Genomic DNA, 15,014 nt, shown 5'->3' on the forward strand with positions numbered 1-15,014 from the left:
CTCTCTCGCGCACACACGCATATACTGCTGTAGTTTGATCAACACTGCAACCAGCAGTGGCAATATTTTCAAGCAGTAATATTTCAGCAGTTTCTCCCTCTTATATTTGCCAAAAGAAAGATGATGCTGGTCAATATGCACGACTCATCTTTTAAAATATTCCTACTAACAAAAGGTAGGCGCAGGAGTGACCCGGCCATTGAAAAAAACATGGGGCTCCTCTGTTAATTGCCTCAAATCCCAATTGATACAACACAAATTACGAAAGGAAAGCCTACTTAGAATTATTTATGTACACGTAAATGTTGTGGAAATGAGCTCTCTCCAATCATAACCTTCGTCCTGGTAGGAAACAGTATTTACAAAAATTGGCAAAACTTCAGCCAGGACCGGCAGACTTCATGATACTTCTTCACCCTCAGTGCGAACTCATCGTATCCATTGAAGTTTGAACTGAACCCATCTGCTGTCAACCATTTACAGTTGGTTCTGCATATTTCTAAGAAATCATTAATTTGGAGCATTTTCTTCCCTCATTCTTTGTAACTGCAATGGGAGATGCATCACCTTTAGCGTCTCTCTCTCTCTCTCAAAATCCAGCACCCTACCCACTCAAAAGAAAAACAAAAACATTGTGAGGCACCATGTCATTCAACCTGGTCACTGAAGAAGGGGAGCAGGATTTCATTCATCATGACGGAATATGGATCATCACAACTGTTAAAATGTCCGAGAGGAAATAAATCCCCCTTAATCATATCCGCTCATGTATGTGTGGCTGCATATTCCTCTATTCTCTGCCTCAGGAGCTGCACACCCACAAATAAAAGGGAAAAAAAAGGCATAACTTTCAATATTCTTATGCACATAAGAAAAAAATTGCTTAAATCACATATACTGATGGAGAAGCACCCATTTGATGCCATTACCTGCAACTCTTTGTGAAGCACAATAAATACTTTCTTCATCCGTATATGTCCCTGCATCATATCCCAAAAAGACCCAGGAATGCTGTAGTTTTAGGGATCTTGATATTTGCAGATTGCAGTACGAGAGAGAGAGAGAGAGAGAGAGAGAGAGAGAGAGAGAGAGAGAGAGAGAGAGAGAGAGAGAGAGAGATTTGGAAACAAGTTTTGTTTATAATCGAAGTTTAGTTCTCCCTTTTGTTTCCACTGGAATGTATATTATAATACTAAGAATTACCTATAAATCAAAGATTCTTAGCATTTGATTCCCTAAATACATATACTTCCACCTTGAATTATCATGTAAAAGCATGTCTCCAATAGTTCTAGATTGAAACTTCATAGAAAGCATACCGGACCGCATAGACGATAAGACTGTATTATGCGCTCCACGATGTTGTTATACGAATCCATATCTCTGTCTTTTGCATGCTCAAGATCACGTCTAAATTTCTCGAAGTCAGCCCTGCAAACATGACATATCAAAATAAAAGACAAATGATGGATATATTTTTCCCATCAATTCCTAAGAAATGATGAGAAACTAAGTTACCAATGGGTGTTCAACACTAGAATCAGAATTGCACCAATTCAACCAAACAAATAACACAGAAACTCCATTTCTAAACAGGAAAAGACATTACCTTTCGCTCTCCAGAAGCTTGTATAAAGAGGAGTAACAACTGTGCTTTTCAGAATACTCTTTAGTATACTCCTTGTACCTGTATCACACAAAAGATGCATTTTTAACCAGCAGAAACAAGACCAACAGATGATTTATTGTTCATGGAGATGAATGTTTTCACATTTGACAGATGAATAGATAAATTTCTACAAACATGAATGCACATATGCCTGCATGGTCATATTCTAGAAGATAGTAACTTACTGGGCATCATCTTTTATTGGACCTCTTAGTTCTGGCTCATCTTTCTCATACTTTGCATAGAGTACTTTATCATCATCTGATAAAGAGTTCCTCTTTTTACTCCCATTACAATGCTCCATCCACGACCTCTCTTTCCTTTTCCCTCCTGAACCAGTCATTGAACTGGTATTCGTGGATTTGCTACCCTGAACATTATTGGGAATGCCCTGGCTCCAAGCCTTAGCATCTTGCTGATTGGATAGACCTGAAGATCTCTTCTTTGAAGCATTGAAATTGCTTTCCAAGGCCATGCCATGGCTTGGATCCATATCAGGTATATCCCCCCTACCAGGTTTCTCAAGAAATTTGTCCAAATGAGATGAAGAATCAAACTCACCAAGGTCTGCTCTTTGTGTAGCCTGTGAATGTCTGAAATTCTGATGAGGGTTTGTAGATTCTAAATGCTCGTCTTCAAGCATTCTCTTACCCAACTCATTTTCTTGGTTCATTGGTGAGAGCCTCTTTGGCTCTTGAACTACTTTCCCAGTATTTCTCCCCTTTGATCTATCCAAATCAGTGGGACTTCTTTTACTTTGTGAAAGTTTGAAAGAATTTGATTTCTCAAGCTGTTTCTTTGCCTCCTCAGCAACCGCAGGTTCCCGGAATTCACCCAACTCCAAATCAGAAAGCTCCCTCCTCAGGAAACTTTCCTTTCCACTGCCACGCCTATTCCCATCTTTCCTATTGTCCTTGGGCATGGCAGTTAAAGTAAACTGAGTTGATTGTTCTTTTGATCTCTTTCCAGTTTGTTCACTTGATTTCTTGTTTTGTGGGTCATGGCCAATGGATATCCGCTCCCCGATGATATTCTCTCTGCTAGATTTGGTAGAGAAGAATTTGCTACCCTCTCTCTCTTCATCTAGTATCTCATTGTGGGCTCTCTCATGCTGTAAATTAGAATTCTTTAAAGCACATGCTCCTGTTGTATCAGAAGTCATTGATCCTCTTTCAACATGTCCACTACCTTTGCCAAAATTAGAGGCATTCCTGACCGCTACGTCTACATTATCAGGAGCCTTTCTACCCCGCACACTTGGTTCAGCACTTCCATCTCGATTTAAACTTTCAGCCATTTGTGTAGAATGGAGATGCTTTTTATTGGGGCCAGGCTCAAACTTAGCAGGAGATTTTAAATGTTGTCTCTCAGAGACATAAGTCTCCTTACTTTTTTCATGGACCAATGACTGAGCTATATTCTCTGTTTCCACGTCTGCCTTTGATCTTTTCAAATTTTCTGAATTGTCTTGGGCATGCTTTACATCAGGTCCCCTTTTGGATTTCACCTTAGAAGCTCTCTGTAGATTACCCGGCAGATCATGGCCTGAAACATCCTTTGCCATGGTTTCTCTCATGTCATTGACCACATCAGCCACAAGCCTTCCACCATAAGAGTCTCTTTCCCGATCTAACTGCTTGTATGGATCCGGGGAGTGAGAAGGCACCTTTTGTTCCAACAATTCTGTATCTGTTACAGGAGGAATCACATTAGTATTAGCTGCCATGTCAGTTTCGTGATCACTAGAAGTTTTATTTTTGCCATTGGGACTCAAAGCTTTCGTAAAATCAGCCACATCGTCGCAAATTTCAACATCTTCAGAATTTATATCCATTGTTTCGAGGTACCCATCATTTTTATTCTCACCATCATGATCTCTACCGAACCCGTCATCATGACTTATCCTGGTAATGGGAGATGTGGACGTAGTTAGAACAGGAATACCCAATTTATCATCGGCTTCCCCTTCATCACTCATGATATCAACATCAACATCAGGTTCCTCGCTGCTACTGCTTGTTCCATCACTCTCACTATCACTGGTACTTGGACTTCCACTTCCAGCAGGGCTTGGGCTTTTGCTTCTGCTCCTACTGTGGCTCCCACTATCGCTTCCACTGTCACTACTAGCACTTTCACTCTCGCTATCACTATCACTGGAACTGCTGCCCCCAGTTCCTTCACTGTTGGTCATCTTTTTATTGTCGCCAACTTCATCAGGTGATACACTGTGTGTTTCTCTCTCTTCCAAAGCATTTGGTTGTTCTCCTACCTTCGAGCTCAATTGATCATGTTTCTCAGGTTCTTCAGTTGAAAGCTTTGCCATACTTTCAGGTTCTGCAATTGGTGTTTGAATGTGTAACGACTCGGGCGAACTGAAAAGGGCAATGCAAATTTTAACTGTATGGCCAACCATAATAAAAAATTCCCAGTGATGGAGGGTATGTGCACTAGCTTTGAAACCTAAACAGGTGAAATAATACACTTACTCAATAAGCATCCACAACAGTGAGAACACAGGCATGAAATGACAGGATTCATTCTTTGGCCTTTATTCCAAATGGATTATTTCATATTCATCCACCATATACATCATTATAAGACAATCATTGTTGAACTTGTTTCAAAATATTCATCTTGGGAGAGTGAAAACATCAAACAAGATCACTGGTAATGTCCTCTCTCAATTTTAAAAGAGGAAAAAGAAACTATAATTTCAAAATTTCTCAATAAAACAAACCATAACTAACCTTCCAATATCTGATGAAGGTTTTGTAGAGGTATCCTTTTCCACACCATCCTTTAGAAGATACCTTCCAGGAGCCTGGTAAGTCGCAATCTGATGAGCAACACAAATAAAGCAACAGTCAGTAAATCTCAAGACTAATTTCAAATAATAAGTAGATATCCACAAGAGTTTTTATTGCTCACTGATTTAATGACAGTCTCTATCTTCCTTCCGGAGTTAGGAAAAGCCTCTCCAACAGCTTTTTCCAGGACCTGCATGATCAATCCCATGATGGCCATATCAAGAAGCACAGCAGGCTACCAAATTTCCAAGTATAGCATACAGTGAAAACAATGCATACACACCCAATATAGGTTTAGCGGCACTAATTATGCCACATCACTGTTGTTGAGCTAGTTGTGGTGATATTTTGAATGACGATGTAACATTTTGGGCTGGCCATTATCCAATGTTGGATAGCTCCAACAGTCACATAAGTAAATTTTAAGAACTCTTAATCTCCAAGAAAATGGATGACGCACCAAATAGCATCACAGGTTGAAAAGATTCCCCATGACAAATTTTTGCAAGTCATGCTGTATATCCAATGTCAAATTCCATGGATTATTTAACGACGACTTCAAACTGATTTTAGTACATGTACCTGATAGAGATATCAGCAACTATACTATATGTCACAAATATATAAAATCTTGAGGATCATACTTAAATTTTAAGTAACGAAGTTGTATCAAACAAAGCAGATATTTTATGATAACTGAAGTGATGCAATTAGGGAAAAAGGTTACAAAGATAAAAGTCAATTTCCTTCTGTGCTTGAGCTGCATAGCAAACGAAGATCAAGAGGCAGTCCCTCCTCTGTGAATCTCAGGTGGGAAAGATGGGAACACAGTTAGCGACAAAGATAGAAGCAGGATTGAAGACACATGGGTGACAAGTGTTGTCGAGGGAATAACGGAGAGAGATATTGGATGGACCCTCTACATGTCTGTTGTCTCTAAATTTCTTTTCTCATCATAGTAGACGTTGTATTAAGAAAAAAGTTCTCTATTAATCCGCCAAAAAGGAGAACAAATAGCTTATTTATCAAATAACATGTAAACAAGTCACTTGCTAAATATCCTTGCTTAGACGTGCTTGAAACAATCACTCTGGACAAAGTCAGTGAAATTATGATATTAAAAAGAATGCCTTTTTGTCAACAGAACAATTACTTGAAACATCTGATTGAAACTTATGGCAAACTAAACTTTCAAATGGATTGCAACTCTATCAGTAAGGGATCAAATTTTTTCACGTTACAGAAAGCAAGCCAGGCACCTAAATGGTGAAGTTTCTTTTATTGGTAGCAACAAAATGTAAGTTGCATCATAAAAGTTCATGCTCAATATGACAACTCAAAAAAATATGTAAATATTATGAAATCAATAACTCTACCTTTAAGCTCATTCCCTTGGGATTCTCCATGAGTATCGTGATCAAAATGTTTCGAAGATCCATTGGTGAAGTACCCAAACCAGCCTTATGACCTGCTTCTTGGGTAGCAGGTTTAGAAGGCTTAGCAAGCATCTCTTTCTCAGGAATAGTAGCTTCGTGTTTACTTATAACATGGGGAGCAGCAACATCATGGCCAAGTGCTTGTCCTGATACTCCAAACCCAACACCAGGGGGAGTTGCAGAAGCTTGAAGTGGAATGGTGTTTTGCTCAGGTGAAGATGGTGCAGGTGACAATAAGGACCTACTCTTTGCAGCAACAGTTGAATTCAAAGGTGCTGCAGGTTTTGGAACAGATTTAGGAAGAGAAGCAGGTGTGACTGCAAAAAGATGAAAATGATGACACCAGAATGTAAGTAATTCACGAATTATCAATCTCTTTCTTTTGATTTTGGTAGCATATAACAGCTCCACAAAAATTTAGGAATGTACGTTACTCATCGGCAGCAACTCCCTCCCTCCCTCAACAGAATGTAAGTAATTGAAGAATTATCAATTTCTTTCTTTTGTTTTTGGAAACATATAACAGCTCCATGAAAATCTATAATGTATAATATACATCAGCAGCAGCTCCCCCCTCCCTCCCTTCCTGCCTCCCTCAATCCCCCACCCACTCTCCCCTACTTCCTCTCCCACCTTCCCCCCCCCCCCCCCCCCCCCCAACCTCCCCTCACACACACACACACACACGAGCATGCACGTGCGCGCACACACACACTACAGGAGAAAAAACATGTAACAGCAAAGATGTATCCAATGGATTACCTGGACTGACCTCAGCTTTCGGCTTCTTAGATACAAAATCGTTCTTTTTATTGAAAGGTGTCCTCCGTGAGTTAGCTATCAACAGCATTGCACGAATCTCAGATATGTTAGCTAATAACACAAATGAGTAAGCTACGTAACTTTTCCTCTTTTTTTCCTGGTAAGGGTCAACTAAGTAACTTATGGGAGATTTGAAAAGCCCACAAAATGATCAAAAAACAGAAAGCCTACAAAAGATAACAAAGACCTAAATATCTCAATTCAGATGGGCCCACTTTTTAAAGTGAATAACAAAATAAAATCTCAACATAAGAGGTTATAGAAGTAAACTCAATTTTGAAACAAAGAAGAAGCAATGAGTATATCAATACCTGGAGCAGCAACTGATGGCTTAGCCTGGTTCTTGACTGATGGGTTCCCATGGTCTAACACAATGGACCTATATCCAACAAGAAATAAAATGAACCAACATTGCAAATGAAAAATAACTAATATAATAATTAAGATGGAGAACTCTCTTTCTTGCAATGTAGAACAACTAATTCCACAACACACCAACATTACAAACATATTGATACCAATAAATATGTCTCAGTAGTTTTTTCTTTTTTTCTTTTTCTTTTTCTTTTTCTTTTTGAAGGTTTTCCAAGTGGTTTTTGTGGTAAATTTCACTTGGTGTGCCTTTATCATCATCATTGTCAAAACGTTTTCCCAACTAATTGGGGTCAGATACATGAATCATGATCTACCATTCTGCTTTATTAAGAGTCATACCCTCAATGAGGCCATAAGTCCCCGTATCTTTTCTCACTATTTCGAACTATGTCCTTTTGGGCCTACCCCTTGCCTTTTTTTAGCCTTCTACTTAAACTAACTCGCACCTCTGTACCACACATAGCCAGCCCACCTAAGTCTACTTTGTCTCATCTTATTGCTCATTGGTGCTACACCTAATTTCTCCCGAATGAATTCCTTTCAAATTCTAGCCCTTCTTGTCTTGCCACTCATCCATCTCAACATCCTCATCTCAGCTACACTCATTCTATGAATATGTTGTTTCTTGACTGCCCAAAGCTCCATCCCATAAAGTAAAGCTGGTCTCACAACTATCCTGTAGAGCTTGCCCTTTAGCTTCATTGGTATGCCGCAATCACATAAAACTCTGGTTGTACATTTCCACTTCGCCCACCCAGCTGTAATTCTATGTATGACATCTTTCCTCAATCTCTCCATTATCTTGGATTATCGTCTTGGGATATCAAAAGTGCGCTCTTTTTGGTATTTCTTAGCCGTCAATTTTAATTACTTCCTTGTCTCTAGTTCTATTACTATTAAACTTGCATTCCATATTGACTGTCTTAGTCCGGGTGATTTTAAACCCTTTAGATTCTAGAGCATTATGCGTGATTGCAAATGATTTTCAAAATTAAATTTAATATTTACCTTTGGTGTTAGAACTCTACCTATCCAAGGTTTGTGAGTTGACGAGAAAAGGAATTGTTTCAATTCTAAAATTCACTGCAAGTAAAAATGCAAATGCTTAAACCTAGTCGAATTGAATGCCCTCAAAAGATGCTGAAAGCCTAAAACCATCATTTAGTCCACTCAATGTTTCTATCTCAATATCTACAGTTTAACAACTTAAACAAGTAGGTTACCAGCTGTGATAAGTCTCACTAAAAAGGTGTGGTTTGCCTAATGTTGCAACCTTAAACAATCTAAGATGCACCCCCAAACTTTGTTATGTGATACATTTTTTATGTGGAAAATTCTTAGGATGGTGCAAGAATCTATTTTTATCTCTAATGATAAAATTTTAAACTCTAGAAATGATTCAAATCAAGTAGATCTATAAATGTATGAAAATATTGAAAATGGATGGTCCAGATAATGTGTTGCAAGATGTACTATTTATTGGACTTGGAATATCTTTTTTTCTCCATATCTATATGTTTCGATATCGAGATGATTAATTAGATGTTTTCCAAACATCAAAACAACCTTCTTCCAAGGATTTTAGAGGTGCGCCTTAATTCTACGTTTTAAGGTGTCAATCTTATATAAACTTTTTCCTTACAAAAATCATTGTATGCCAAAGGAACAATATACATGTGTAGAAATATTCTAAACTTTAAAGCATATAAAATTTTAACGCTAGACAAAATTTACAAGGGCGAGATACAAACTTTCGAGATTTCGACTTGCGTTCAGCTTCTTCAGACCGCATTTTCACATGGTCCCTCGTAGACTCGTCCAATATACGCTGCACATTCAGCTTACGCCAAACAGACCCAGATTCAACAAGCAAACCATTTCCATCCTCACCATTTCGACTTTCTTCATAAATGTCACAATTGTCCTCTGGCTCTCGAGCCCATGTAAATCTGAAGTCCTTGCCTCCAACATCAATAACCTAAAAAAAGAAATTACAACTTCGTTTATTAAATACTCTATCATAAAATGACATAAAGATGAAATAAAATGAAAGATAAAGGGCAGAGATAACTCATGTTCAATAAAAATAATCCAGAAGACAAAAATTTGGGTGTAGGATAGAGATCAAATAATACATTTTGTGACCTCTCATGACTACATATTTCTATGTCACTTCCCCATTAGAAAAGTTATTCAGTACAAAGAAACAAGTACATATATTATAAAGAAATAATGGAATGAACAAGTGCACATATGACGTGTTATACTAAATTCTGTGGAATGGACATTCTTATCACTATGCTCAAACGTACACATAAACTAAAAACTCTATAAAGTATTGAAGATACACAAGAAATTGAGAGTTGTTAAATACCATTATCAAGCATTTCAAGTAATGTATACGTCCTCAAACAGTAGCATAATTCACATATGTGGCTCTCTTGCTGAAGAGGGTATTATTTTGAGGATTTTGCTCAATCATTACTAAACAAAACAGGGTGTAATGGAGGGTATACATTCAGTAACTATAATTTATGGTATGAAGGCTTAAAGTGGCCACACAATTGCTGATGCATGTAATTACTTATAACTCTGCATATTGCGTGCATATAGATAATTGTGCAAGGAGATTTTACTTGATTGCAGCCTAGATATATTGTATATGATGGACAATCCCTACATCATAATTAAATCTTAAGTTATTGAGAATGAGCTTCATTGTGCCTCTCTACGAGGGTTTCTCATATCACAACATTCTATCATAGCTATCTTGAAACCCTTGCAGTCTAAAAATTCTAATTCATAAGTTGTCAGCAAACCAGTAGCAGAACCAGTCAAATACAAATCAACAATAACCTTTGGTTTCTTTTTGTTTAAAGGAGTAAAGAGTCCCACTAGGGCTCCCAAATGAAGCCAAGTATCACAAGAAGGGCTTATAATATCTTACACTACCAGAGATTAGACCAGTATCCCAAATTCTCACGCATGGCATGCGGTGTGCATTATATACCACATTTTCTTGACATGCGGGCACTGTAGTTCTATCAAAGAATTGGGAGACTGCATCACTATGATCCGTGGCCACCACTTGGCCTAGCTTGAGGCCGCATCCTCCTTCAGTGGGCACCATGAAACTTAGCTTAGATTGATGCTCTAGGAGTAACCGAGGACCTGGAGGGGTGGGAAGGCTACTAAGAGATCCTGAGGGAATCACTTTTTTACCATTTTCATGGTGGATTGTCATTTGCAACTCTTTCTTCGCATAGGCCAGTATATTGATGAGATTACGGATCTGTGCTCAGGCTTCAGCAAGCTCCCTATCTTTATGGCATGTAAGGAGAGAAGCCAATGACGAGACCAACTTACTGGTCGAACAGGTGTTCCATGGACTCCTTTATCCATAGAAGAGTTCTTGTCATCAGACCCTTTATATGCTGCCTCATCTCTTTGATGTTTATTGTTTTTGCCACTGTTTCTTTGATTTTTCTATCTTTTACAGAAATCAAGAATCAACCTATTTAACATATACAAGATTGATTTCTTTCTCAAACAATAGCAATGGGTTGGCTTCAGTTATGTATTCAAAATCACCCATGACACCGTCTTGCACGGAAGATAAAGTTATAAGTATTTGAACCAGATTGGGAACTTCCTTGACACTTCTTTCCACTTTCCAAAATGTGTTCCATAAAATACTTGGTGCGGGAATTCCCACAACATGGAGTTGTATACCAGGATTCCAGATTTTCTTTTTAGGAGTCCAAACAGGTTCTCATACCTGGAACTTGATAAATCATAGTTGTCACAGATAAAATCAATCTTTAATTTTTTTATTTATTACAAAGGCAATAACAATTTGATGGAATGGAACAATCATAGCAATTAAAAATATAGATATCAACCATTATAAACAAATTTGTTGCAATATGAATAAAGAGGAAAACGAAAAATTTTAGGGGAAAAAATTTATGGGTCTTACACTTTCAGAAGGGTTGTTATTATTGGGCTCAAATTTGATTCTTGCAGTTCCACCTAGAGCTTCGACTCTCTTAATCTCCTCCACAAGGTCAGGAGCAAGGCGAATAAGCATACCAAAGGGGAGAGAGTCTTCGCTCTTTACAAGACTAAAGTTCTCTTCCATGGCCGAAGAAGAGGGAGCGGGAGGTTGAGGTCCTGTAATGGCTGAGCGTCGAGGGAGAGTTGCCGAGCCAGGGGGCCTTGAGGAAGTAGGTCTCAGTGAATTATGGGGAGGAGGAGCCATTATCATGCGCTTCGGTTGCCCCCTGCCCATTCCTCCCCCTCGCCCAAATTTCCCAAACATCTCTCTCTCTCTCTCTCTCTCTCTCTCGGATTGCTTGCAGCTGTGGAGGCTATTTTGGCATTTGAACTTGCGAGAGACAGAGCTCTCTCTCTCTCTCTCTAGGAATACAGTAGAGTTTCTCTCTCCTCACGCTTGCAAGGATTAAACTTGAAAGGGTTGATGCTCTCTCTCTCTCTCTAACCTCCAAGGGACTAATCTCACATTCTCTCTCTAAGCTTGAGGGTATAATCTCTCTCCTCTCTCTCTCTCTAAGCATAGGGAAAATAGTTACTGTCTCTTTCGGGTTGTTACCCTCTCTCCTTGCCATGGATCCCATGTTTCTCTCTCTTCGGGAATAATCAGGAAACGGGATCTATGATCCATATGAGCACCGAGATTGTAAGCACCAAGGCTCATCACCATCCATTAAGTCCGTCAGTCAGCGATGGAGTGGAAGTTGTACATTAAGTTCTTATAATCGTAGTTAGTTGGACGGTGATGACCCCCTCACACCTCATTCATTTGATCATGATCACATTCAATCATAGCATACTTTCTATTATGGACCTGGTTTATATGCGTCCGAGCTGTAAAACTCCAAAACTCTAGGTCTCTTAATGAATCTAATTTTGAGATGGATTTGAAAACTTAATTTAGAAGGACATGTAATTTCTAATGTGGAGATCATGAATATGATAAATAAATAAATTCTAAAACTAAAAATAATAATTTTAGTAAAAAAACATTTAGACTTGTTTTTAAGTAGAAGATCTACTTGCATCCATCTTTAAAATGGATGTTTTATATCTTCTGGATGGTATGTGTAGAAATGTGATCTGGCCCGCATGAAACAATTTCCCTTCTATTGAATGATCTCTCCTTCTCGTGTGAGAGGAAATATTTTGGCCTCTTAAAATTTGTCTTGGATCCTTTAGAACTTAAAATATTATTTGAGCTCTAGGATTTACTGAGTCCTCTGATTTAACTCAATTAATGGAGATTAAGTGTGGGCTTTAGTTCTATGGGAAAATATATAATCTTCACCAGGATGCGTATTGTAGTGCTGTTGTCTAGTGCATTGTGTAGATGTACTTCAAGTAGCATCTTCATTTAATCGAAGTTTGGATGGTGTAGATTAGGCAATATGTCCAATCCACCTTTAAAATATGATCCAATTGTGGCAAAGAAGTCCATGAGAAAATCTCCACCTAGAAATGTTGGTTGGTTTTGGCTTGAACGGTGGATGTGCCACTATTCACCAGAGGAGCATGCAAATTTTATGGGCTAAGATGGAGACTAATTTTCCACTATAGACATGAGTCTTAGTTGTTGTGGCCTTTGAGAGTATGGCCCTTGAATGGCTTACCTGAATTTGTGTACAGACTACAATTAGTTGAGAAATGACTTTGACGATGACGTGAGCTCTAGTTAGGCTTTGAGCTTGTTTCGTTGACAAACTCCCTTGACAATTGTTGAAATTAATATTTTATTATCCTCAATAATTTGCATGGTTTATATAGCATTTAAACAATCAAAGTATGCCCCATTTTCAAATCCTGCAAAAAATTCCATGTTGGCCTAAACATATTTTTTATCTCTAATTGTGAAATTAAAGCTCAAAAAATAACTCAAATAAGTGAAGCTATGAACATTTTATATGATGTCTCCGAATATATAGATCCATAAACATTTAAAAATTCTCAAAATGGATTGTCCGAATAGTATTTTGCATGATACATTATGTATAGCACCTCAAATCTTTTTTATCTCGTGTCCATACATCTCTCCGAAGTTGAGATGGTTACTTGGACGATTTCCCATTTAGAGAATAACCTTTTATAAGACACCTTGATAAACTCTTTTTTTTCCCAATTAAATTATAAGAGCTTTCAAAGTGCTTGGACGATTTCCCATTTTAGAGAGACGCCTTGATAAACTCTTTCTTTTCCCAATTAAATTATAAGAGCTTTCAAAGTGAAATATGTTTTCTGGTTTTTTGAGAAAGATATTGACATATGGGCAAAATTTCTATGCTTCCCCTACAGCATAAAATTTATATACTTCCCCTTATCCAACCATCCATTCTGAATGGAGGGTTAAGATTACCCCAATCACAATGTCACATCTCTACACTATTTTATTTTAAATTTTTTTTCTCTAAACTATTTTGATACCAAATTTTAGATGTCCAGTCCTCTATTAAACTCGCACTAACAAAAAATATAAAAACAATATTTTCAATAAATAAAATGAGCAAAATACCCTTGAAAATTTCAAAGGGTATTTTGGTCATTATATTTTATAAAAAATTTATTTTTAATATCTTTTATAGGTGTGCCTCAATAAAAAGATGTCACATACCAAATTGTATAAAAAAAACTAAAAATAAATTATTTTGAGATGTCGGATCTAAGATCAAACGGTGAGTGGCTCTCTTGATCAAAATTAGACGGCTGGATGGTAGAAGAAGCATAAATCTTCTATATTGCAGGGGAAGTATAGAAACCTTTCCCTTTACATGTGGACAGGTTGCTCTGATGCTAGGAAACCTAATCGTAGTGTGTTTTATACGTGTAATGTGTACATTTTACATGTAAATCATGGTGTAGTCAACCTTTATATAGCGGTATAATTTATGTTGTCGTTACAATGTACAAAAAAAAAGGGAACAAAGGGCAGTTCGATGTTATAAATAAATAAATAAAAGATCATAACTCATATAAATAAATAAATAAAAGATCATTATTTACCTTATAAATAAATAAATAAAAAATCATTACTCATATATATATATATATATATATATATATATATATATATGGAAAAAAATTTATATAAAGATGCAACTTTATAATGTAGAACTACGAATGTATCTCAAAAATCCATTGGAAAAAGTAGTTTTAATATTAAAAAACCCTTTGATTGATCATCTCGATATCAAGATGTATGACCATGAAAAATAAAAGGATTTTACGTTTAAAAAATAGTGCATTTTACAATATATTATTGACACCGTCCATTTTCAAGATTTACATATGTTTATAGATCTACTTGATTTTAACTTCTTTTTAAATTTAAAATTTTATAATTAGATATAAAAATAGATTTTGAGATAATCCTAATAACATTTTACATCAAAATTATATATCATCATAAAACTTGAAGGTGCACCTTACCTCTACAACTACGGATGCATCCGTATGCCAACTGCATCGTGTGTGTGTGTATATATATATATATATATATATATATATATATATATATATATATAAATGGAAAAAGTTTGTATAAAGATGCAATCTTAAAATGTAGAACTACGGATGTGCTTCAAAAATCCATCGGAAAATGTAGTTTTAATGTTGAAAAACCCTTTGATTGATCATCTCGACGTCGAGATGTATGACCATGAAAAATAAAAAGATTTTAAGTGTCAGAAATAGCGCATTTTACAATATATTATCGACACCGTCTATTTTCAAGATTTACATATGTTTATAGATTTACTTGATTTTAACTATTTTTTGAATTTAAAATTTTATAATTAGATATAAAAATATATTTTGAGATAATCCTAAAAACATTTTACATCAAAATTATATATC

General features: G+C 36.8%; 1 protein-coding gene across 4 annotated transcripts; it reads right to left on the bottom strand.

The window, feature by feature from the left end:
* Nucleotides 1–149: 149 nt before the first annotated feature.
* Nucleotides 150–11,735, bottom strand: LOC18434793 (dentin sialophosphoprotein-like protein). 4 transcript variants are annotated; one of them, XR_016060797.1, is made up of 13 exons: nucleotides 11,092–11,735; nucleotides 8,864–9,090; nucleotides 7,049–7,116; nucleotides 6,678–6,752; nucleotides 5,856–6,190; nucleotides 4,601–4,669; nucleotides 4,420–4,508; nucleotides 1,855–4,044; nucleotides 1,610–1,687; nucleotides 1,320–1,431; nucleotides 930–980; nucleotides 657–809; nucleotides 150–546 (listed from the first exon to the last, which is right to left on the bottom strand). XR_016060797.1 is itself a non-coding variant. In XM_020667565.2 (12 exons), the coding sequence occupies exons 1-12, from the start codon at nucleotides 11,431–11,433 to the stop codon at nucleotides 765–767; spliced, it is 3,681 nt and encodes a 1,226-aa protein (XP_020523224.1). In that variant the 5' UTR covers nucleotides 11,434–11,735; the 3' UTR covers nucleotides 150–764. The 4 variants fall into 4 exon arrangements, 2 of the variants coding, with proteins under 2 accessions (XP_020523224.1, XP_006844919.3); XR_002281014.2 differs by having other exon boundaries at nucleotides 5,856–6,232; XM_020667565.2 differs by having other exon boundaries at nucleotides 150–809.
* Nucleotides 11,736–15,014: the final 3,279 nt, after the last annotated feature.

This window comes from Amborella trichopoda, chromosome 1 (assembly GCF_054954075.1).
Source record: "Amborella trichopoda isolate Santa Cruz 75 chromosome 1, AtrichopodaSantaCruz75HAP2 v2.0, whole genome shotgun sequence".
In the NCBI taxonomy this organism is placed as follows: Eukaryota; Viridiplantae; Streptophyta; class Magnoliopsida; order Amborellales; family Amborellaceae; genus Amborella; species Amborella trichopoda.

Coding starts and splice junctions, on each gene's coding strand:
- LOC18434793 (XM_006844856.4), bottom strand. CDS start 11,433: ATGTTTGGGAAATTTGGGCGAGGGGGAGGAATGGGCAGGGGGCAACCG. Junction 9,091..11,091: donor ATAACAACCCTTCTGAAAGT/GTAAGACCCATA, acceptor TTCTTTTTTTAG/GTTATTGATGTTGGAGGCAA. Junction 4,670..5,855: donor CCAAGGGAATGAGCTTAAAG/GTAGAGTTATTG, acceptor TTGATCATGCAG/GTCCTGGAAAAAGCTGTTGG.